Raw genomic sequence first — 25,256 nt, 5'->3', positions numbered from 1 at the left:
TTGGCATGTGCTCGTCCTGGATGGAACGAAGCGTACACAAGCCAGAGGCTGGTATGCATGCAAGAAAGCCAGTCAGTGAAGATGCAAATTGAGAAGTCAGTACGTGAGAGACAGGTGTGGGATGTTGGTATGAAGGCTGATAATGTCCATGGTGGCTAGGAGGGTGTTGCTGGGAAGGTAGTCTATGTTTTTAAGTTTACAGAAAGTCTGTAGCGTCTTGGATAAAACTTGCTCTTGGGGTGACAAGCGGTTTTAGGATTGATTCAACAAAACCTGCGATTTCCTCAGTTAGGGTTCCATGGCTGGATACGATACATCTGCCAGGGTTCCCTTGTTTGTGGATTTTAGAGAGCATGTAAAAAGTCCCTGGGTTAGGCAGTGTGTGTGTGGAGATGGGGGGTTGGGGGTCAAGGTCTATAGTTTTCCTTGTAGTTCTGATGGAAATGATTTGATGGTATTTTTGAGCTTCAAGGTGAAAAGGGGAGTCGGGTCTTCCTGTGGTTCTTTGTAGTAGGTGGTGTCAGAGTTGTCTGTTGGCTTCGTTTATGTAATCTTCATGAGTAAGGATGACCATGGCTCCTCCTTTATCTGTTGGTTTTATTCCTACATGGTGGTTAGATCTTAGAGATTCTATGGCCTCTCTCTCTGATAGGGAGCAGTTGTTATTGTGGCATTTGTTGATTATTTCATTGTTCATTCTTTCCCTGAAGCTGCCAACGCAGCAGTCAAGGTTAGAGTTTCATTCACGGTGAGGTGTCCAATCTGATGTTTTTTTGGATTTTGGGGGGGCTGATTTTTTCCTCAATGTTGTCAGAGGTTGAGTTGTTGTTGGAAGTGGATTCATTTTGGTTGTGGACATATTTCTTGAGGTGTTGGAAGAATTTTTAAGTTCCCCACATTAAAGTATTTTATTAAGGTATTTTTCTGAACAGAAATGTAAGTCTTTAGAAGGGACAGATTTTTCAGTTTTGATACATGTGTGCATAAGAGAGATTGATGAAGCTTGGTTGCTGCTTTCAGTTTCATCAAGTCTGAGGTTGGGATGTTGTAACGTGTTGGTGATGTTTCTCTGATGGTGGTTTTGTAGCTGGGAAAGCTGTTCCTGGGGTAATTAGTTCCATTTCTTCCTTTTATGTTGGGAGGGATGTTGTAGAAATTTTTCATAGTCTATTTGTATCCATTGTATAATATTAGGGAAGATGTCTGGATTTTTCACTTTTAAGTTGTTGTAGCATGTGATGATTTCCTTCCTGAGTTTGTCTCTTTTGGAGTAGATTAGGTAAAGCAGGAGATTTGTAATTTTCTCTGAAGTTCTCCTTTATAGCTGTGAGGCATGTTTGGAGTTGTGTGTAGTAGTCAGAGGATTGTGGATATTTAGTCCTTTGGGAACGAAGTTGCGTTCCTTATGTAGGCTTAGAAAATATATGCCACTGAGTTTGGATTCTTTCTTTTTCATGTTGTAGTTTCCTAACACCAAGGAATTAATTTGAGGTTTGCAGGGTAGAGATGAATGGAGGATTGTTGGATTTCTATTGTGTAGAGTTCTGGGGAAAAGGAGGGGGTGAATTATTATAGAGAGATAAAGAAATGCAAAAGCACTCATCAACTGAGGGATTTAAGAACTGCCAAGGACTGGAGGTTGGGAGTGGAAAGGAGCATGAGACTTCTAAGGGCATTGATTAGGGCTGCGGTAGCACTGTTGGTGGGAGATCGGTACCCATCATGTGGATCTGGGGGGCTTGGATGTGCTTTTGAATGTTGGCTCTGTTATTTTAGGAGTTGGATTCATTAATATATATATTTTTTTTTAAAAGAAAAAGAAAGCAGCAACCAAATATTGTGAATCTACCACAACAGTTAACTGCCCAAGTGCTAAAAATAATATCTTCTTTGCTACTTTAATTTATGATCAAATTCCAGCCATTTTATATTTGTGCCCAATACATTAACTGAGGAGCTAGTTACCAGTCTTTCCTGCACAGACACTTGTTGACTGTTAATCAAATCACCCCCATGCATCAGAACTTGACTGTAGCCCTTTCATCTGTGCCTTATACAGTTAATACGCTACCCGTTTGATTATTTCCAGATTTACATATTTAATGACCTACTTACCTCCTTTAGCCACAGTATTAGCTGACAGCTCATGTTCACTTACAGGTGGTTATTTATCATAATTCTAGTTTCTTTCTGGTAACTCCTTCCCACAATGTAGGTTATGAGTCCAGTAAGTATGATCTCCATTCTTTGGTCCTAGACATACATTTCCATTTGAACATATTAAAACACAGTCCTTACTTGTCCAATATTAAAAATTAATTACATTTTGTGGGGTACTAGGTCTTTGCCTCCTGGCTCATATATGGCTACATCAGCTGGTCTGAAGATCAGGCAGCTATAATCAGTTCCCTGACCGAACCTCTTCCAGCTGTAAGGATCTAACTTAAAATACAACACATTTGAATCCGAAGGCTCCTCCTCTTCATACTCTCCTGGTCATTGCTGGAACAGGTATTACTTAGACCCAAGAATGCCCCAACCATGCAAACTCTTCTCTTGCAAGGAGGAAGCAGGAGAGCAATCAGCTTATTCTACAACACTGAAGGATACCTTGGTAGCTGCTGACAAATATGAGAGACTAAACAACGCCCCCACCCCAAGCTTTACCAGAAGAGGCAACACATTAGTTAGTACCAGCTCTGCAGCACCTGTATAGATTGCAAGCTTCAGGGGGGCTTTTTGGCACTTTCATCTAAAACAGATTCAAACTAATGCAATGCCTCTTCTAGGCATGTGGTGTGCCAAATTTAAAGTAAAGTACTTTTTTTTGTTTTTGTTTTTTACATCTGTAAGCAGCCTTTAAGACTTTGTCCCAGGGGCTCAGGATACAGCAGATATGGTGAAGAGCAATGGAAACAACCTGGTGGCAAGTCTTCAATGACCCTTGAAAAGGAGAGGGCTTAGTTAACTCAGGAAGATATTTAGGAAAGCGGAGAACATGATTTGGCTGGTGAAGAGAAAGCATAGTAAGGACAGGATAAGTTGTTCAAATCCCCTTTCAAGGTAATCAATATTTGTTCATCCCAGGTAAGTGTAGGAAGGATGCCACCTGCCCTATACTGGAAGGATGGATTTCCTAGCAGGACAACAGCTGCAGTTTTATTTTCTCAGTAGATAACGCATAAAGGTTCTGGGGGGTGATGTGAAGCAGATTGACAAATTGCAGAGTCCCACCTATCTGTGGAGAAGCCAATTCGGTGGCCAAATCTCTGATTCCAGATTGAATCAGGAGACCCATTAGCATCTCTGAACTGAATCGGAAGCCTCTGAATCAATTCAGAGAGATTCAATGATTCAGCCAAAGACACAGCTCTGGACATCCAGGTATGTAAAAAAAAAAAAAAAAATGCACAGTCTCAGCTCGTGAGGGGCGGATGGAGCTTCCCACAGGAACGCAGGGGAGTCCACTCTGCGCTCAGCGGCAGACCTGGAAGTGGACCAGAAGTACTTCCGGTCCACTTCTGAGTCCACCATGGAGGATGCAGGGGGCACTCCGGCCCCCCAGCTCGGTGACTGATGCCTCCTGGGTCTGGAGGGCACCTAGGGTCCCCCCATGGCTGATTGCTGAGCTGGGAGAGGCATGGGGGTCCACTTCTGGGTCTGCCCCCAAGCACACGGGGCCCCCTCCCGCACCACACTCCTCTTGGATGCTCCATCTGTCCCACCATCTCAGCATTCACAAACTGTGCCTGGTACCTCAAGGAACATAGAAAAAAAAAACATATAAAGCCGTGTCTGTGGCTGAATCACCAATTCTCCAAATCAGAATCAAAGCTTCAGATTCAGATTTGGCCAAATCGAACCAGGACAGCGATCTGAATCAGTGAATCGAATCGCTATCCCCTGAATTGGGCCAAATCCAAATAAAATACTGCCTGCTTCGCACACGCCTAGTAAGTAGTGCTTTCTAGGCCATCAGCTCAAAAGTCAATCATCCTGAATAGATCGTGAAATAGGACAGCATAGAAAGGATGATAGTTTTGACTGGAGTCAAAACTCCTAGCGTGGCTGGAGTATCTACAGCAGGGGTGTCAAACTCATCTGCCCCACAGATGAGAGGCATGAGGCTTGCCCCTCAGTCACATTAGGCCCACGGACCTCCTTCCCTTCCTCAGCATACCCAATTTAGCAGCTGCTGCAGCTTGTCTGGGACCTATGCTGCATGCAGCGCAGATCTTTGTGGGGCTAGGACAGGCACTGCGTGTGGTGCAGTCCAGCTGCACAGGGACCTGCACTGCACATGGTACCTGTGAGCGTGACACATGGCACAGGTCCCAGACCAACTGGAGCAGACACTGTGTACGAGTCTGGCTGGGGCAGCCACTGCATGTAGTAGGGCTGCTGTTCTGGCCAGATTATACTGCTATTTCATGGATCCACACTGCACATTGCAGAAGTCTCAAATGGTTGGAGCAGCCACTGGATTAGGTATGCTGGGAAGACAGAAGGGGAAGGGGCCCATGCCCTATGTGTAGGTCTGATCTGCTCTGATCCAGGGGCAGCACCAGGGGCCAGATTGAGCCCAAGGGCTGTGTATTTGACACCCCGGGTGTGCAGTAGGGTTGTGCAACTGTTCGGGTACTGATTCAATTCAGAAGAGATTTGGTGGCCGAATCTCCAAAATCGGAAGACCAATTGATTGGAAGGTCCGATTCGATTCAAAGCTCTCCAAACCGATTTGGAAAAGATTCGGAGATTCGGGCAGTCCCCCACACACCACTGCAGGGAGCTGGATCTGGACTCTATGTTGGTAAGTAAGAAGTGGGGGTCTAGAGGGGAGAGGAGACCATGGGGGGACCCCTGCCAGGCCTCATCTCCTGCCCCCCTGAGCACTACCCACTCCCCCAGACCTAGTGTCCCAGCTTTTTAAAAAAAAAAAAAGCAAAAAAAATAAAAAAAAGCCCTGCACTCACCAACTGCTGCACTAGTCGTTGGGGCTTCTGGGGGCTCATGGCAGAGCACCCCCCCCCACACACACACACATAGCACAGGGCAGTGGGGATCCCCACCCCCGGCAGTTGACTGAGTGTGGGTGTTTGGTTTCGTTTTTGTTTTTTTTTTTTAAAGGAAGCCAGGCCAGGTGGGGCCTGTTTGATTTGAAGATTCAGCTGATTTGGCAGTGGCCAAATCTCCAAATCTGATTCAGGACAGTAATTCAAATCACCGAATTGAATCAATGTCCCCCAAAATCAGCGGAATCCAAAGTGAATACCAGCCACTTTGCACAGGCCTAGTATACAGGTATTTCTTAATGCTCACTGAAAGTTTCTCTGTTTTTGCCACAATGAAAGTTTTGGTGACTCGAAATAAAATCTTGTCTTGAATTTCTTTGAATTACAGTCCTGTACAGTACAGAAGCCTCAAGCAGATCTGCTTATAATTAGCTGCAATTGAAGTTGCCATGTTTATGATTCAACTCCATTTAAACTCAAAACTATAAGATGTTATGTATTTCTACATCCCCAGCTGTTATGAATCCCAATTAAAAATTTTCCCAAAAAGACATTTTTTTAAAAACTGTTAAAAACTTTAAACACAAGTAAAAATCTAAGTTACCACCACTTAAAAAAAAAAAGCCCCAAACACTTAATTGTTCTTACTTTGCTTATTGCCACAATACAGTTTAATAAGCAGTGGCTTTTAGAATTTGTGTTTAAACAGTCCTTATGGATCAGGGAAGAATGCTTTTGCAAGTCACAAAACCAGTTATTTGGCTGAATTAAAATTGTATTAATACAAGACTGACTGTTAATGATACTGCTCAATCATTAGGTTTATACTGAATCATTCACAAAGTTTTTTTTAAAGTTCAGTTTCACATAAAAATCAAAAAGGTTTCATAAAAAGATATGTATTGCAAACAATGAATATGAAGAGTATTGCCAATGCTGTTAACTATATTTCTTATACTTTAGAAATTAGTCCATGGCAGGAGGCATGATTTTGGGATCAGCAATCAGACTTCAGTTCTACTCTTTCTACTTGCTGGTGCAGCCAGCCACTACACTGGCAAGTTGAAAACCTAGTGCCCATAAGTCTGGTGCTGACAGTCAGCTAATTATCAATCTCTGGCCCTGACCGGGTATAAAATTCAAATTTAAGATGCCACACAAACCAGCCATAAAGTGTTCTGCATTATTTGTAAAACACTTTTTATGGTTGATTTGCCATTTTTGGAGTGCCTTAAAATTGGATGCGTTGCAATTAACTTGCTAATCATGGCATAAATGTAACATGGTGGTACAGACAAGGGTGTGACATTTACTATTCCAGGTGTGAAGTTGGAATGCAAATGTCATCCTACAGCGTTTCATATGTGGTGTCCAAAGCAATTAACTACTGTTTTTGTATTCTTTTCTGTTTTTTACTAATAACTTTATTTAAATAAGACACAAGAACTTCTATACTGAAAAAATACAAAACAAAAACCACACATTTCCTTGTGTAAAGCAATATTGTGTGATAACTTGAATACTGTTCAGCACAGTGGCTAGAAATAACAGTACAACTATGTACAAAACTTTAAACAATATTTGACAACTTTCTACAGCTGCATTTAGGATACAATTGAGATCAACTGCTGGGAAATTTACATGGCAAAGCATTAGCTTCAACACATTTGGTTCAAGACCTTCAAATATGCTAAGAACAAATGTGCAATATAATTAATATTTAGTTTCTCATGGGAAAACAAAATGAACATGGAATGTCATTATAAATATTGTATGTCAGAGTTCATTGCTGATCTAAAAACCACTTACTGTATCTGTCTGGTATCTTAACACCAACAACTGAAACTAGTTTCATATTTGGATACAACCAAAGCATAAAAGGTTGTCATACTGCAATGTTAAAACTAGAAGGTAAAATGTTAAGAGGAATTTTTATGTACGTCACAGAACAACTATTTTTTTCCCTTTAACTTCACTCTACAAAATATATAGTGTTTTCACCAAGGCCTGAGATTAGTAAGGTTAAAGATGGCTGTTGCTGTGTGAGTGTTTCCAAGTTTCTTCATGAAAAAAAAAAAAAAAGGTCAAATAAAGGAGGACCTCTCTCATTTCACTCCTTCACCTCTACAGCTTACAGTCAAAACCTTGACCATTTTAGACGGTGTAGGCTTACACCTTGTAACAGAACATTACCAAAGCCTTTAGTAATAAGATGAGAATTGGGCTTCTTTTTTTTCAAAAGAATACACAAATGCAGTATATATTTCCCCATATTTCCTCAGTAGTTATTGGCGGTGCTTTCTTACTCTTTTCCCCAACTCTTCCTCAAACGGGAGAAACAAAACAAAACAAAACACAAACCAACCAACAATGGAGTGAGTTTGTGAGCTGCAGTAGCTGAAGGCTGCTTATTTTGCTTCAGTTCCTGGTAAAACTGCACCATAGCTTTTTATAAAACACACAACATAAGCCTAATTCCACTGATCTGAAAACAATGGAGTAAGAATATCAAGTTTATTGAGCCTTTGGGGTCCTCATGTATCACAGAAAATTAGCTCTGAAATCAATGGTTTTGAAGTTCCAGTACAATAAAAGGGCTAATACTAAACTGTTGACTGCCATGTACTATTTTAAGAAAGTGTCCAGCCTACAAACCCAAGACAATTTTACCAGGCCTTCCAACCCCGCTTTCAACCGCAAAAATGTTATACATAATAACCTAAGTAACTGAGGGTGCTATGAGATGCTTTGATTAGGTAACATGGATGTAAAACTATTATTCCCCCCTTTCAAACATCCATTTGCTACTTCGGTATTTTTAATAGATGTCTAATCCCAAAGTACAATTATTCACTAATTATACAAATAAAACGCTGCTCATCTAAACACGGATAAAACCTGAAAACTTATTCTCCAACCAGCAAATGAATGAACATTTCCAAAAGAGAAACTAAACATTAATTCAACTTTTAGATGGTAACAGTAGCATTTCACATCCTGAACTGCCAACACGAACATGAAAGGAAATCCCCAACACCCCCTGTGAAACCTGAAAGAATTTTCTGAAGTTAAACAAACAAAAGAAAAAACATTCTTGTCATTTAAGATCCCTTCACATACAACGTGGAATGTTTCTTATGTACAGCCTAGTACTGAACACTTTAATTGCAACAGCTTAACAGTCATTAACTGAGCAACACCTGAAACCTTTTATATGCCACATTTCACATATATTGAAATGACGATAAATGCAACAGTTGTTTTACTTGTAACCACATGAGAAAGTGATGTACATCACAGATTTGCTGGTTCTCCTCATGTTCACCCACGTCCAGGGTAATCATTCGCCTGGATCTGAAAGCACTTATTCCAAGAAAGTGGAATGTAATGAGGAAATATTAATGCATAAAATAAGGAAAGGCAAAAGAGTGATGTTCCCTCTTTAGATTTTTAGCTGTAAAATATTTTATATCCCAATATGATATACATTCCAAGTTACCTGAGTTTAGACTTCGAGAGAAGTACCTGAAGCTAGGCCATAGGGTGGGCACTGTGCAACTGTTGTGGCCATTTTTTTTTTTGCATTGTATGTATTACAGAAGTTAGAAACAAACACCTGGATCAATTGTAAACATAATCCTGAAGTACAGTATTTTCCATAGGACACAACACAGCAAGACATTTTCTATTCAGACAGGCAACTTTTTTTTGATATAGAGCTTATTTATACTGTAGAATCTGAAACAGAACACAGGACACAGTACTAATCTGGTCAAACATACTATGAAATGCATAGTCCCCACTTAAAATGCTTAATGATACATGAGTTCTGCAGGCATTACTGCTTTTTCACAGAAAAAAAAGAAAAACAAAACCAAAGAACGCTATGAGTTCTGTCCCTGCCAACAACAGTGTTTAGATATTTTTAAGATGCTGATAAGTATTTTGTTTTGTTCTGAAAAAGGTTGCCACTCCATGCAGATGTATTTGAGCTATCCCCAATCCTTGTTTAAGGGCAGAGGCCTGCTCCACCATGATCTAAATTAACGCATAGCTTTGAGGAGAGGAGTGTTCTTCAGTCTGAAGGTCCTGCAAAAGCGGTTGCTGCTGTTGGGATGGCTGTTGTACTGAGACCTCTGTACAGTCCATTGTGCTGGTGTCATCTGACAGAGATGAGAAAGAGACCCGAGATGAAAGCTGCTCAACAGTCAGAGTGCTCAAAGCTGTGCTTTGACCAGAACTTGGAGAGTTCTTGAGCGTCAGGTCAGAAGCAGGTAGTAGGGGACCCAGAAGTTTTACAGGACAGAAAGCTGATCCGGTCGGGATGAAATTAACCTTGTTTTTGTCAGGGCATGAAAAGAGAGGGGCTGAGACAGGCTGACGAGACCTACAACAGGAAAAAAAAAGGGTTATATACCTGAACAGCTCGAAGTTTAATATGAGATTGTTTCTACAAGTTTCTACAATGTAAATGACAAGGAATGGGATTAAGATCGGACACAGGGGGCAAACATCTTCCATACTGGTAGTCAGTTGACCGTCTGATCCACAGCATTAATCTAGTAGTATGACCTGATAACCAGTTGGCAACATACAGCTCTCAGAAATAAAGTCTGCAGTGTGTACGCATGTGGACAAATGTCACATGATAGCTTATAATGATGCAATTAAAAAATATTTCACAACAGCATTGAAACAGCAGCATATTTCGGAGTATCAAATCCCTCTGAAACTCAAAAATTCTCCATTGCCAAGCTCCATATATTGACTCCAAGACTGCTTCTACAATTCAAGAAGGTTGTTACTTATCCTTTCAGCAAGGAATCACATTAGAACTAGAACACTCCCCACCCGTCTCTCTCCTATCCACAGGAGCTAAGTATGCAACCTGTACAGTACGCTCACAGTAGTCAAGTGAAGGGGGAAAAAAAGGCAAAGTCCAAAACTTTTAAAATCTTGATATCTTGCCCAACAGCTCACAGCAGTACCTCAAAACTACTGGGAAACCCTATACTGCAAGTCTGCTACATTTTACAGATGCACGTATTTCTCTTCCAATAAGTAAACATTTTATACATGCCAAATATATCCACACTGACAAAAGTTATGCTACTCATGGCTTTCTCTTTTAAGCCATGAATCCACAGAAAACAGACAGCATTATAAAAAAAAAAAAATGAACACAATTAAAGTAGTTGAATTTTCCTGCTTGCTGTTTATAAATGCATTAAAAAATTCAAAGTAAAAAATACTCTATTCCCCTTCAAGCCAATGCAAACACTTTGACTTCTTGTCCGTTCAAACTCTCTAAGAATACTTTGCTCCTGGAAAAAAAAAACAACCTCATCAGCTGGAATAGTTTATTCATCTGCAGTTAAATGGGTTCAGTAAAATGGTTTACTGCTTTGCAGATACCAGCTGATATAAAAGGCATTACTTACGACATTTCCTCAAAGACCTTCACTCGCTCACATCCCTCTGGGGGCTCTCGTTTGAACATGTAGCTGTTGTTTGGTTTGGGAGATGAGGCATACTTGGGCAACGGTGAGCTACTCCCACTGTCTGAAAATTTAAAGCAGTTATATTACTAGTGATTGAGAGCGCTTTTTAATTAAATTTGATTTCCAAACAAGATGCCTTTTTTCCACAATTTAGCCACTAATTCCAGTTTGCTTCTATCACAATGCTTCCTTTATTGCAGGCCATTTCTAACACCCTTGTATAGCACATTTCCTTTGAATAAAAGCTTTAGTGCAGCAGTAATCTACCATACAGCAGCACATAATAGAAGGATATTTTTATCCAGAACACTGCAGATTGAATAAAGCAGAACTGTAATCCTGGAAACAAATAAGTTCTTTATTATGCATTTCAAAAAACGTAAATGAGCAGGATAATATGTAGAGCACATGCAGAAGACTTATGAATGGTTATGATAATAAAGTTCTCTATGCCTTCTGATTGCATAAACATGATAATTGGAGGTGTGTGTACATAGCATATACTTTATTAAAAACAGTCTTTAGCAGAACTGGTACCCTCACTGGCCTCATGAATAGCACTGGCATTAAAAGAAAACAAAACAGGCACTTCCTTCCTGATACCTCCTTCCTAGCCATAGGTATCAACTGCCATACTATTTAGTTTTTTAAATATCTGTGACAAATGAAGGTGTCCATCATATTCTTTCTCGTCACACTGAACCATATGATAGAGGTGTCTTCTTTAGCTACTTGTTTTCTTCACAATCAATATGCTGCTCTTCCCAAAAGCACACAGCAGCTTATAATAAAAGGAACTCTCTCGCATGTTAGTATTCTACCTACTTTTAAGATACAAAATAAATTCCCCCATAAACCGTATCAGGTACAGCCAGCAGTACCTGAAGTTAGTTTTGCTTACTTAATACCTTCTCAGATAAGGTTGTCTTACAGTGCTTCAGGAAGATGTCCAGGCTTGAGGAAAGAGTCAGATCTCCAGGTAAAGAGCTGCAAAGTTAAGGGGTAACTACTGACAATTTCCCATGTGTTTTTAGCAACTTGAACTCGGTACACTAATGGTACTTGCAGGAGGCTGATCTTGGCAATGTAAGGGTGAAGGCAGCCCCTCAAGATACACAGGGCCCAGACTGTCTTCGACCTTTCAGGTCAGAACTAGCACTTTCAACTGTGGCCAGAAAGCTACTGGAAGCCATGTCATCGGCTATATTTAAAGTGGTCAATAGAACTATTGGGTGTTAGCTCTCAGGTGGAAATTTTAGCTCCTAGGATACTGTACAGGTTGCTCTTCATCGTCTCTGCCTCCCATTTGCCAGAACACACTCAGACTGAAATGTACAGTTGGCATTATAAAAGCTCAATAAATGGGAGTTACATGTTTTCCTTTAGTCCAAATTAAAAAAAAGACTTTTCGCATCATTTCAATTTAAACATTTATGAACAAAATAGGCATTTGTTAGTCAAATGATTTATAATAGAATTTGAGTGCATTTTTGGGACAGAACCTACCCTTCTAAACCAATGTGCACTTTTGCCAGGGAGGCAGAGGTTAGAAACTCAAGCCATGGACAGAGGTGCATTTATTACACTGTGTGGCAATGCTATTTGAAGTGCTACAAAAAAGTAGCAGTATGAGGTATGGACAGACATGCAGAGCTGCTCCCCCCCTTCTGGAGTGCCACAAAGTCATTATGAAAGCAAGCAGGGGCAGGCTTTCCAACTGCAAGGAGATGGGGGGCAGGGGGTGCTCAGCCCTGCAGCTGTCCCCTCACACACACAGAAGGGAAGAGAAGGGAGCCAGCTCACTGACAGCCTGCTGGCTCCCCATTGGACAGAGTTAGCAAACCTACTGTCCCCTCCCCAGGACTGTGCTGTCTGTGGTACAGGACCAGTACCAGGACTGGAACTGGGACACCAACAGAAGTTATACAAACTGGTTTAGGTGATCACCCAGAAACTGGTTTAAACCTGTACCAGAAGAGAAGTTCAGTGTATATAAACCAGTTTCAAAATAGCTGAAACTGATTTAAAATAAACCTGGTTGAAAGTTGTATCTTAACTGATTTGGATCAAAGCACTATATGAAACTTGTGCCAGACCCCTTCCTGGTTCTGGTTAAATCATTCCCCCAGAATGCTTTCCATCCCTTGGCTGGGTTGTGCTGTCTGCTCCAGCAGAGATGGGTTGAGGGGGAAGGGGAGGCAGGGACTGCCCTGTCCCAAGCAAACCCCAGCTAGAGTCTGGGGCTAGGGAGGGAGGTTAAACTTCTCTTTCCTTGAGTGCAGAGCTGTCCTGCCCTGCTAAAAGCTTACTGCTGGCTGTACCTGTGGACTACAAATCCGAAGACACCTGGAAGCAGGAAGAGGAAGTGATGAGCAACCCTGCAGCATCCTGCTGGTGTGATTCTAGACTGCAAATCCGAGGAGACCTCAGGGGCAGCAGGAAGAGGATGCAAACACACAGCCCATACTGGCTATGTGCCAGAGAGCTGTGCTCTAGTGCCCTCAGCTTCTGGCCTGAGCCACTACAGGCATGTGGCCATATTTCCTGAATCAAAAGTGAATGTCTGTCCAGTTGTTTATAAGTTTAATCTCTACAGCTTAGACTAACCTGCAAAGACTGAATTGATTCAGCCTTGGGCATTTTTATTGTCTGTACTTAGCCATGGTGACCAGAGCTACAAACACATGGTCCCACCTTGGCTGCAGCTCTGCTCATTGGGGGCAGCAAGCCAGTTCCCACATTCACAGACAGCTTAGTCCTAGGGGAAGCAAGCAGGATGTGTTCCCCCAGGGCTGCACTCAGTAAGTACCAAACCTGATCTCCCCCCACCTTCCCCTTTGGCAGTGTGGGGGATCGAGATTCCCTGCAGCACAACTCCATGCTGGACAGATGTCACTTGCAGCACTATAAAGCATAACAATGCTATAGAAAACATTCCTGCATCACCTAGGCACATTACCGTAGTTCTTCTGTCACTTTTGTAATGCTACAGAGGATGCCCATGTACATTCCCTCAACTTCTGTAGTGCTACAAAGGTAACGTAGCATAATTTCCACCCAAGTTCACCTGGAACTTCAAATACTGACTTTCTTCTTTTTTAAAAGAACTTCAAAGTTACTTTGATTTCTCTACCTGTCTGAACCCCCAGCCATTTTTGTCATTTTAAAATCACAATTTCCTATTTTTGAATGTTTTTTGTTTTCCTGCTGTGGTATTGAAAAAAAATAACACAAATCAACAGGGGAAAAAACTTAGCATGGCTGCATTTTAACCAGTAGCCTTCTGAGCCCATTCAGAGACTCAATGAATTCATTTCAATTCCAACTTAAGAGGCTTCCAGCAGCAAATGTCTCCCTAAATACTAGTATAACCATTGGAATTTGAGCTTACTTACGGCGAGAAAAAGGCCATTAAGACCCTGTATTAATACTAGTGTTTTTGATAAATCAGCATAGTACCAACTTTAAGTTAAAACTCCTGCCAAGATTATTTAATAGATTTAAACAATGCATTTCTCATTATTTCAATGCGTTTACTTGGTTCAGAACACTTCTGTATCACTTGATTCACAGTTTCCTGCTCTGTAGTTGGCACAGGCCTCTTAGCAACAGGGTATTATGGTGTTAGATCTAACAACCCAGGTAAAAGCTTCCAGATGGTAGCAAGGTTTTTTCCAAGCCAACGGTATTGATATCGTAATGGAATCCTTCCACTACTTAGCCAGAATAGTTCATTGCAAATATAAAGTCCTATCCTGAACCCAGAACAGGAAGAAAAAAAAAACCCACTGAAATGTGGACATTAGGATACAATTCTGAGTTTCTTCCCTTGCTTCTAGCATTTAAAACTGAAAAGCTATTTGTAAATAAATTGTTAATGTTCATTTCACTAAATCAGTGGAAAATTATGTATAGGAGATAATGGAGCTGATTTCAGAATTCATTCAGTTTTTAAGAAGTTGAGCTTCTGTCTAGCCAGCTCACCAATCAAATCAATCAAGATTGGGCCTGTTTGAATTTATCTAATTGAAACTAACACAAGACCTGTTGAAGCAGCAAGTAAACTGGTAAAAATATGTACTATAATAAAGGACAGATGTAAAAGAGAAAACGTTTACCAGGTTAAGAGAATGACAATTCTAATTGTGCTCCCGTTTTCCCACTAACAAAACACCAAGCTTTTCATTCGTGACAAAATGTATGCTTTTCATATTTGAAGAAATGATATTCTGAGCAAGTGATATGCAGTTCAACAAAGACAAGTGCAAAGTGCTGCGCCTGGGCAAAAAGAACCACCAACACACTTGCAGGCTGAGGGATGACCTTCTCAGCAGCACAGCAGTGAAAAGGGATCTCATAGTTGAGTCCAAGATGAACATGTGTTGTCAATGTGACCAGGTGATCAACAAGGTTAACCTCACTTTATCATGCATTAGCAGATGCATGATGAACAGGTCCAGGGAGGTGATGGTTCCCCTCTCTGTGGCACTGGTCAGGCCGCAGTTGGGAGTACCGCATTCAGTTTGGGCGCCGCACTTCGAGGGATGTGGAGAATCTTGAGGGTTCACAGGAGGGCCACTCATATGGTCAGAGGCCTCCAGGCAAGGCCCTGTGAAGACAGGCTGAGGGATCTAGATCTCTTCAGCCTGCACAAGACAAAAGACTGAAAGGTGATCTTGTGGCTGCCTATAAATTTATCAGGGGAGGGCAGCAGGGAATAGGAGATGCTCTATTTACTAGGGCACCCCCTGGAGCAACTAGGAACAATGGTCTCAAATTGACGGAGAGCAGATTTAAGCTAGACATCAGGAAGAACTTCTTTATGGTAAGGGTTGCCAGAATCTGGAATGGGCTTCCAAGCCCTACCTTGGAGGTCTTCAATAGGAGACTGGACAAGCACCTAGGTGGGGTCATCTGACCCCAACACTCTTTCCTGCCTTTTATGCCCACTCCCCACCTCCCCCAAGTCTGAAGGCATCACAAGCCAGTAATTATACTAATATTTAAGCAGGAAGACAAAACTACTAACTGTTTATTAAACTAGTCTCCAGTAGTGGCAGTATTTCCAACAATTGCATTTTATGTAAAATTTACAAGGCCAATTATAATGTAAGACTTAACCCCCCTTTCAATATGTCTTCCCAAACAGCACCAATTTAAACAGCACTCTAAGAAGCTAGAATGTGTATTCTTTTTTAAACAGGTCATTATTGTATGTCCATTCACTGGCCAGTTGAGAATGCTCTCCTGACAGGTCAACAAGATGAACCTACCACACTTCTGTAATTGATGTGATCTTAATCTCACCAACTCAGATTACAAATGTCACTTTTGAAGTATACTGATGGTAAAAGCTGATAAAAACCAGTATATAGGCTGCAATTTTGTAGATCTTGGAGCACACACCCTCTCATTTTACAATAGGACATGGCTGTGCAATGCTGAGTTTCCTGCTACAAGATATGGGTAGAAGCAGAAAATTCCCTCCATGAAAACAGTGATGTTCTTTCTATTGTTTTGAGCCTCATGCTTTATTTAATTACAGACTTTCAGTACTAATATTGCTGCAAGGTAAATAATGCTATGGAATAGCCACCTGAATTCCAGTTTTAGAACACCATCAACAAAACTAGTGACCTTTCCAAGAATTGAATGCTGGTGCCATAGTGCAACAAGAATCAACAATGCTTAACATTTATATATACCCTGGACAAAAATTGGGAGTGATGGCAGTAAGAAGCATGTAATTTTAATAAGCTAATCTAATTTCATTAAGGAGCCAGGGATGGTAGATAAATGGGAAACAGGAGGATATAAATCCTTATATACAGGTTTTTCCCCACCCACTACACTGAAGACAGCCACAGCTCCTGGCTAAGGTGAAGGCAACTATAAACAGATATGTTCAATTCTGAACACATTTTAATGCTTACAGTTTACAAATTAAAATTAAATTAAATTTAGCATATTTGATAACATTTTCAAAATCTATACACACAGACATTAAATGTTTAAATGGTATAGTGTTTAATATCCCTTTGTTTCAACAATGACCCTATTATTTTGTGACAAAGAACCACAGTAAGTAAACAAGCTATAAAGTAACTATTAAATCATACTTTGGATGGCAGATGCACAACAAGTGAAAAAAACTGCTAACAACTATCAGGATTTTTGTTTAATAGTTCATAATGTTCTCTTAACACCAAGGCTATGTCTACACAGCACGATGCAAGGTTGTACAGAGGTACTAAAACCACTATGGTTGGAGTACTGGCATTTCATCTGCACTAATATACCTTGCTTTGAAAGTATGGACAAACATACACCTGGAGCACTGGGGGGAGCTGCTGCTGTTCCAAACTGTGCAGGAGCTGTCACGCTGTATACTTCAGAGTTACAGTTGGGGCAGTTTAGCTCACCTGCATCACTATAGGTTCCTGCTCATGCAACACAAAGCATAACAACTGCTATGCAACCCCAGCCAGCAATTCTCCCTCCCTGCTTAAGCTGCCTCCAAGAGTATGTTTGTCCATACCCTCAGCTTTTTTTAGACTATGATTTGGAACTGCATCATGCCAAACACACATGCACAAAAGATGCCACTTAAGGTATGTTTGTATAGAAAAGTACTTTGTCCCCTGAAGATTCTCAGCTTTACAAGCCATGGACCACATCCTGGCAAGCCTTATACAATTAAACCCCCCACTGAACTCAAATTATAACAAGCACTTTGGCTAAGAAAAGCTTGCAGGATATGGTCCTACATACAAGCCCTTCAACTGTCACCACAGACATATCACTAATACTGGGGTGGTATGCTGCAACTGGTTGTTAGTGTGCAACAATCAACCTGGAAGTGAATCAGAATACTTACTTAAAACTGAAACCAGGTAGCACAACACAGAATTCAGGGGGGCAGAAAAGTAATCATTAGAACTGAAAGTTGAGGGCATTAAGTCTTTGTGAAAATGGAAATTGATAGATACGCAAGATTTTACTTTATCCAAAAAATGACATCATCACTAGTACACTGGTTGAAGGATCCATTTAGCAGTATCATGCAGCTCAAATGCTATATAAAAGTGAGCATCAACAGAAACATATTCAAAAAAAGTTTATAACATTTATTTTCCATCTTTTTGATATATAAAATGTATGTATGTTAGCTGCCTGTTTATGAATTAGGATGAAGTCTGTACATTTGTCTCGTTTTCCCCAATTATAAATGTTTCCTACTTTACTTGTTTATGTAATGACCAGAATAAGAGACAGGCACACAGGACGTTACTTTATTATTGCTTTTTTTGTAAACATCATTGCTGCAAAAATGAAACGCTGGAGAAATTCAGTATATCAAATATTTAGCAAACTGGGAGTTTACTGTGTTAGATGGGTCAGTTAGAAACTACCCGAGGAAGTCATCTACATAAAAGATGCATATAATTCAACTCTCGACTGACAGCTCTCTCAGAAACCAGACTCTGCCTTTAAGTTTTATAAAGTATCAATTTACACAGCCCACATTTCTACCCCACCCTCCAGGGGCAGGGTATCAAAATTAACCTGTGCACTTAAGGCAGTACACAGGAATTCACTGCTGTTGTAGACCTGCCTACCAATAATGGATCCAGTAGCCTTAATGCAGTAGTGAGGCAATATTTTACTATATAATAGGTTGACATTTAAAACCAAAAAAACCAAAAACCCAGGTGCCATTAAATCGTCTCCTTACAGACTCTTGCCAACATCATTTCCCAGAAACAGCTACGGGCCCAACACCAACATTTTTAATTTTCTTTTGAAAAATTCAGTAGATTTAGCAGCTCATTACAGAAATGTGAACCAAACAGCTGATTTAATCCAAAGAGCAGCACTGAGAACCTGTGGCCAAAGCACAGCTTTACACAAGAAAGAAAAGATGCTTTAGAAATGTAAAGCAGTGCTGTGTCTTTACAGCAGGTTGGCTCCCCTCACTGCTCATGTGGCTCAATCAACTATTAGCTTTCATTTTCTATTCAGAATCATTCAGAAGCAGCTTAATGATGTTAGTTATATTTTTCAACAGTAAATCAATGTTGGTTATTGAACTGGAAAGGAAAAGGAGGCCCAAACTGGAAGATGACAACAGAATGAAAATCTTGGATTTAAAATACCTACATTTTGTTGCATGCAGAAATAATTCATTCATACTTTAAAATGTCTGACTCCTAACATGGACAGATATTGTAATCTAACAGTTAAATCTTACTGTATTGTTAAAAACCTTTGAATATGAAATAATGAATCCCTCTGCTTTTTTTTTTTTTTTTTTTTTTTTTATAGTCAAGAATTAGCGTTGTTAATATTTAACTCCATAAATCACTAAACTAAACTATAAATTATATGGGGGCGAGGCTCTGAAGGCTCTACAATTCAACTTCTTTGGGGGAGAACTAAAAATGTTTTAAATCGATTAAGTGAAATTTCTCTTTCTAAAACAGGAATCCATTACTCCCAATATTACTATACAGAGGCAAGAGGGACTGGAAGGTCTGACAACTGGGTCGGTCACCTTTAAGGTGCAAAAGTTAATGCTTTAGCCTGACAAATCATGGCATGTTTTCTCCTGGTTTCCTTGTTCCAATAAGAATGGGAAAAGTAGATTTATGATGAACAGTGCAATCTTAAACTGCATATTAAATATAAAAAACTTGTTTTAATATTTTCTTAGAGATAATCAAGCTATTTTACTATATCTGCATATATGATGCAAAAACAAATATGTTATTTCTTAAAGTATCTTTATAAAAGCAGACTTTTTAAAAAATGTTTAGCCATACACTACGGCTGATTTAAAAATCACTCCCCACCCCAATAAAGACCAGTCGTAAGAAAAGTGTCCACAATGAGGTAGACAAATGACTCTTCGTTGTGACGCTCAGCAGAAAAGCAATGCCAAATAAGGTCCCTCTCTCCCCAAAAGGTTAAAGATGTGATACTTGAAAAGCAATCCAAATTCCAGATATTTCAATTGTTCAATTCTTGGCTCAATCTTCTAATCACAAGGTAGGTTCAACAAATGTGGCTTAAAAATCTGTTATGGTATTAAATAATAACAACAACAAGAATCTTACAACACCCTTAAAAAGCCATTCTCAAAACATTTTAAGTCACTGATACAAGTAGTATTATGCTCCCAATAAATTTAAATACTGAAAGCTTTTTCTTTTATTAAATTAATACACACAAAATAAGGTTCTTTTTATTTATTGTCAAGTTCAGATGCATTTTTAAAATTTTTATTTATTTATTTATTTTTTACTTATGGACTTAAACGCTTCTACTTCTCTGCATTTCCTTGCATTTAATGTACATGTTGTGAAGAAGTGGCAAATGTACCTATAAATTAACTAAGTACTTGGTGTGTACATATTTTTGCTGATGGCAGTCTAGGCTGCCTGGACAAGCAACACAGAGCTCACACATGTGCTGTTAGTGAGAAGGTCCATCTATACTTGCCTTCTGAAGTCTCTGCTGGTTTTGGAGCCTGGCCAACTAGTAGTTTGTGCCAAAGAGACTTGCTGTGAGGTTGTTTTTCCTCCCCCAACACTGCCAAAATTAATTCAACAGTTCATTCTTTCCCCACTCCCCCATTACCGGTTTTCCTGATGAAAGACAGTGCAGTTACACTCTTTAAAAAGAAGAGCCAGTATTTCCTTCAAAATAACAACCTTCTTCATTTTACAGTACATGAAACTAAAGGTGTATTTGGAAAAATGCAAGCAAATATGCACACATGCAGCCCCCCCCTCAGAGAATATGAACATGAAAGTCTTCACCATTTCATTCAATGGCCTGCTTTATTTAGCTCACTTATTAATCCATTTTTAAAAGTTAATTACAAAAAAGAAATTAATTATTTTAGACAATCCAAACCTTAAACAAGAATTACCTCTGTGCAACTTACCTTTTCTCAGCCTGAACTTCTCAAAACAGGCTGTGTCCTCCCCACAAAATGGAGTCTGTCTCTGGCCAATTTAGGTTTTGATTAGTTACCCGGAATCAAAAAACCATTCATTAGCAAATAATATTATCCAAAATTCATGTTTCAGATTGCTACATCATTCTGTAATACAGGAGTTGTCTATCAACTCGCTCTTTCAAATAGTGGGATTTTAGGTTACTCTCTCTGCCAAGCTATGTTTCCATTTATCAACTTAACAAGAAAAAAAAAAAAAATCAAGATATTAACAGTAAGTTTGAAAGTTTACATATAACAAATCATTCAGAAATCTTGTTTTGTTACACAACACAGCCCAACCTAAATAAGAACCTACTCCATCAGAAAATACAAATTGTTAACTACTGCTGCTCAGCTGGTTAAAAAAAAGCAATGTTAGGAAAAAAAAATGAACTCATATTTTCAAGAAGGTTCAAAAACATATTAATAAATTCAGCGTTTTGATCAGCAAGTAATCAACCCATAGGAAGAACACCAATTCTACCATGATCCTTCATGAAGCTATTTTTAAAACACATACATGTAGCTTTCTGAGTTCTTCATGTGCTAATCTTCACAAAAAGTTATGACCATTTGCTGTGCTCCTCTGACGTATTTATGGAAGATGTTTGTGAAGGTTCACAAACAAGAGGGGAAAATATATGTAAACAAAGAAAATCGATTTTAAGATCAGTCTTTAACTGCAATCCCTCCACAAGCAAACAAAAAAATAAGAAAATAAATGATGTAATGAGCAAAATGAAGGTAGTAGTAAAAGCACATGCCATCTCAGTATGCGAAAGTGGACCATTTTACTCTCACCTTTATCCCGGTCATACAGTAAATCTTCCGTTGAGCATGGACTCCCATCCTGAGATTCAGGAGGGCAAAAAGGTGAAACGCATGGTGAATGGCTGCTGCAGCTACTGCTGCGCTCTTGAACAGATGGAGTCTGTGTATCAATGCTACGTGTGCTACTGCTACGATAGTGAGCTGGTAAAGGTGCTCTTCGACCATCAGGTATATCTAAGGGCTGAAAGAGAAATAATACTTTAGAACTGGATCGCTACTGTGTAATCTTAAAGCCTTTTGTTTGTGGAGCTCTTAATAAAGAGAAAGGCTTTATAAGCTGCCTTCAAAGAACCTGTACTATTTTCATTTTTAAAAAAATGTAATTTTTTAAAGGAAAAAAAGGTTCCTTTTGTACAAAGAGGAAATATATACACTATACCAAGCTTGTCCAACATATGGCCTGCGGGCCGCAATGCAGCTTGCCAAGGCATTTTCTGAGGCCTGAGATGCTGCGATGGGAAACAGAAGTAAACACTGTTTACTTTCGTTCCCACCCCTTCTCCCTCCTAACGGCTGCTGAAAGGCTGGGGATAGAGATAAGGTTCCCACACGCACCGCGTCAGCTTGATGTTGCCGATGTGGTGCATGTGGGAAGAAGAGTGCAGACCCGGCCTGCCTCCTCCCGTCCCCAGCACCACATGGGGAAGCCACCGCTTCCTGGCCCAAGCGACTTGCCACTCCCCACCCGCAGGCAAGAGGCAGCCCGGCTTGGCTGCCTGGCCCCCAGGTTACTGTGGAATTGGCTGTGCCGTGTGGGGAGGCCCTGGGCTCAGGCAGAGCCTGCACTCGCTGCGCCCCGAGATGCCGCCCGGCCCCAGCGCCCTCTGGCACGGCGATGTGGACCCGTGGAGGCAGCGTGGCGGCTGGGCTTACCCTTGTCATCTGCCTCTGCCGCCTCCTGCCCAGCTGGGGCGCTGCAGGTAGAGCCGGGCTGGGCTGGGGCCGGGGTGGAAGACAGCACCTCCCTGGGGCCAGGCCAGTGACTGTGGGCTCCCGGCACCTGTGTGTGTATGGGGGGGGGGGGTCCCTGCCTTTCACAGGCCCAACCCAGCGTCCCTCACTGCTCCCATCTCCAGACCCCAGTGTGTGGGGTATGGGGGGCCCCCCCAAGTAGCCCCTTGCAGGCTGGAACTCTGCCAGCCAACAAGAGAAAAACCACACTTATATGTTTTTCTCCTTTAAATGAGAACCCACTTTTAAAGTTTGCTCGTGACTCTTTCATATATTCTTGAGACCTTCACTGGTGTCAAAGGTCATATGACTTCACTTCCTGTGAGGTCTCTGAATATCACTCGCTGGCACACTGGGTGATAAAAAGTTCGTGATCCAGCCCCACATTCATAAAGGTTGGACACCCCTGCACTGTACTAATGATTGGGCAAAATGTGAAAGTTCCAAGCCAACTGTGGCTGAAAATATATATATTCTTAAATTTTCTGAACTTGCAACATTTCATCAATTTATCTCCATGTGCTAACATCAATACAGTTTAAAAAAAAAAAAAAACAGCAAAAAACTTGACTGCACATCCGAAAAGTAACAGTACAAGATCTTGGGTAAGACTAAATAATAAAAAAAGTTATTCAACAAGAAAAACTATTAGTGTGATTTTTAATAAGTTACTATAATTAAAAAAGGAAAGTGCCTTGGCAAAAAATCTCCACATGATCAATTTTTATGTTTTTGGCTGCTTAGCTTTAATTAGTAATGCAGTTTTTTGTTGTAACTTACGAGCTGATGGCTTATTAACACCGACGTATTTTGAAGTCGTCCGCACAAACGTAAGTATTACGTGGAGGACTTGTAGCATCCCCATTAGTACAGTTACCCAATACTTCCCTTTATAGGGCTCTGCTTTCAGGCACTTATCACTTTATCAAAATGTAACAGATCATGCTGATGTTTTGTGTGTTGGTTTTCTTCCTCAGACTGATTTTTGGGAAATTTCCATCCAAAATAGCTCAGCCCTTTCCAAGAATAAGCATAGGAAAAATGTGTCTTATGTTAAAAATTTCCAGTGATTTCTCTTTAAACAGCTCTACTCTGCCAATATTTCTTTAAAACAGTTCTATTCCGCCAATTGCTCTTACACAAAGGCCCCACCCAGATTGACTTGAAATTTAGGTAGAGCCTTTGTATAAGAGATTTGCTTTTCAAGTCTCCATGAAAATCCTCCCAGATTCATCAATTTATAAGCCTGAGAATGGAGACTGGATAACACAAGAAAGGAAACTTGTAACTAGAGCTGGGATGGTGTGAAACAAACATCTACTGAGAGGGGTTGAAACAAACATCTACTGAGCAAAGAGGCTGAGACACACAGCTGAAGAAACAGAGATTAGGATGGACTATGCACGAAGAATGCAACTGGATGAGAAGCCAGGTACAGGGAAAGGTGGGACAGACTAAGATAGGTTGGAAGGGAGAAGTCAAAGGAACTGTGACCACCAATAGCATAAAGTCCTAAAGAAATGAAAATGGAACCCAAATTCCTCTATTAACACCTGTGAAATCCAACAAGTACCTAACTGCCCTATAATTCTTGTCAGTGTAGATTGAACAACCTACTACGATACTCAGACCAAGGGACAATGGTCTATGGGGTGAATTTGCAAGTTTCAACCCTTCTGATGAAGCGTATGGTCATCTGTATGGTGACCCACATCTGCATGGTCATCCACATTCATTCTTAAAAAGGCATACTGAAGTAATAGGTACCTTGGAAATTACAACCTCCTCTATTAAAAAAAATCATTTGGGTTGCAGACTCATGCACTTAAAATACAGGAAACATCTGTGCAACCTAAATTTGGCCCCTATCTATGTATGCACTACAATACAATTTGCAATCACACAATTATATACTACTCTTCCCCCTCACAAGACACTTCATTTCAGATGACAGACCTGACCTGTTGGTAAAACAGAAAGAACTGTAGAAATAGATAGAATAACTTTATGGTTAAAGCAAATGTGCTTTTAGGACACTTCACATTTTACATAGTATTCAAAATTCTCCCCCAAAATCCAAAGGGGTGGAAGGAAAACCCAAAAAAAATTCAAGCACCCAAAATTAGGGGATACTTTTGACCTGAAACATGCGTGTCTTATTTTCTCCTAATAAAATGGGGATAGTGTCATCCCCTCATCTCTCTCAGTGGTTTGCAAAAACAAAAAAACTCACATACCATAGGAATAAGCACCACAGATAAGAGTCCTTGAAGAAATCAACAGTTCTGTCTTCAGAACAAAAGTTTGGAGATCATACCATATTTTCTACATACACATGCTATTTTGGAAGGCCCCAAGGAAAAAAAAAGGCTTATACTGGAGTACAGGTAAGTGCAGTCTGGGGTCTCCAGGGCTGGGAGCTGCACTGTAGGGCCCAATCCATCAAGCCAGCACTGTGGCTGCTTGCTGGATCCAGCCCTGCACGCCGGCTCCAGGGCCTCATGCCGTCTCTGGAGCCACGTGCCAGGTCTCGGGATGTTTACTGGTAGCGAGGGGAAACCTCTTCCTTGCATATAATGCACAACTCAATTTTCCCCAGCTAGTTTGGGGGTAGGAGAGGAGGGGGAAAGGAGATGCAGATTGTTTATTGAAAATACAGTATGAAACAGCTACTCATATTAAGTGAGCTCTCTCTAACATGTACTGAAAAAAGAGGTCCTATGAAAAAGGTATGCATTAATGTAAGAAAGACTTTTAACTAAATTAATCAGATACAAGATGAGATGCCCCCCCAGATCAGCACAGGGAAAAAAGCCCCTCTCTTATATTTACATACAAGAAAGCTTTATTAAAATAAACTATCATTAAATTGCTGCTAAAACAAGCATGTGCTCAGTAAGGGAAACCAACTGTGAAACTTATTAAGTGCAGCCAATACTGACCATGACTATAAGTCAT

General features: G+C 40.4%; 1 protein-coding gene across 1 annotated transcript in view; it reads right to left on the bottom strand.

Moving 5' to 3' along the window:
- Positions 1-6,949: 6,949 nt before the first annotated feature.
- GLCCI1 (glucocorticoid induced 1) overlaps positions 6,950-25,256 on the bottom strand; it is a 77,212-nt gene continuing 58,905 nt past the window's right edge. Inside the window, exons 6-8 of the mRNA XM_019533804.1 lie at positions 21,318-21,528; positions 10,454-10,574; positions 6,950-9,399 (exon numbers count right to left, since the gene is read on the bottom strand). Of these exons, the coding sequence (XP_019389349.1) occupies positions 9,051-9,399; positions 10,454-10,574; positions 21,318-21,528 (681 nt within the window). The 3' untranslated portion in view covers positions 6,950-9,050. The remainder of the gene's footprint in view (positions 9,400-10,453; positions 10,575-21,317; positions 21,529-25,256) is intronic.

This window comes from Crocodylus porosus, unplaced genomic scaffold, assembly GCF_001723895.1.
Source record: "Crocodylus porosus isolate Cpor-Errol unplaced genomic scaffold, CroPor_comp1, whole genome shotgun sequence".
Classification (NCBI taxonomy): Eukaryota; Metazoa; Chordata; order Crocodylia; family Crocodylidae; genus Crocodylus; species Crocodylus porosus.
This window is presented reverse-complemented; position numbering and strand designations above follow the sequence as displayed.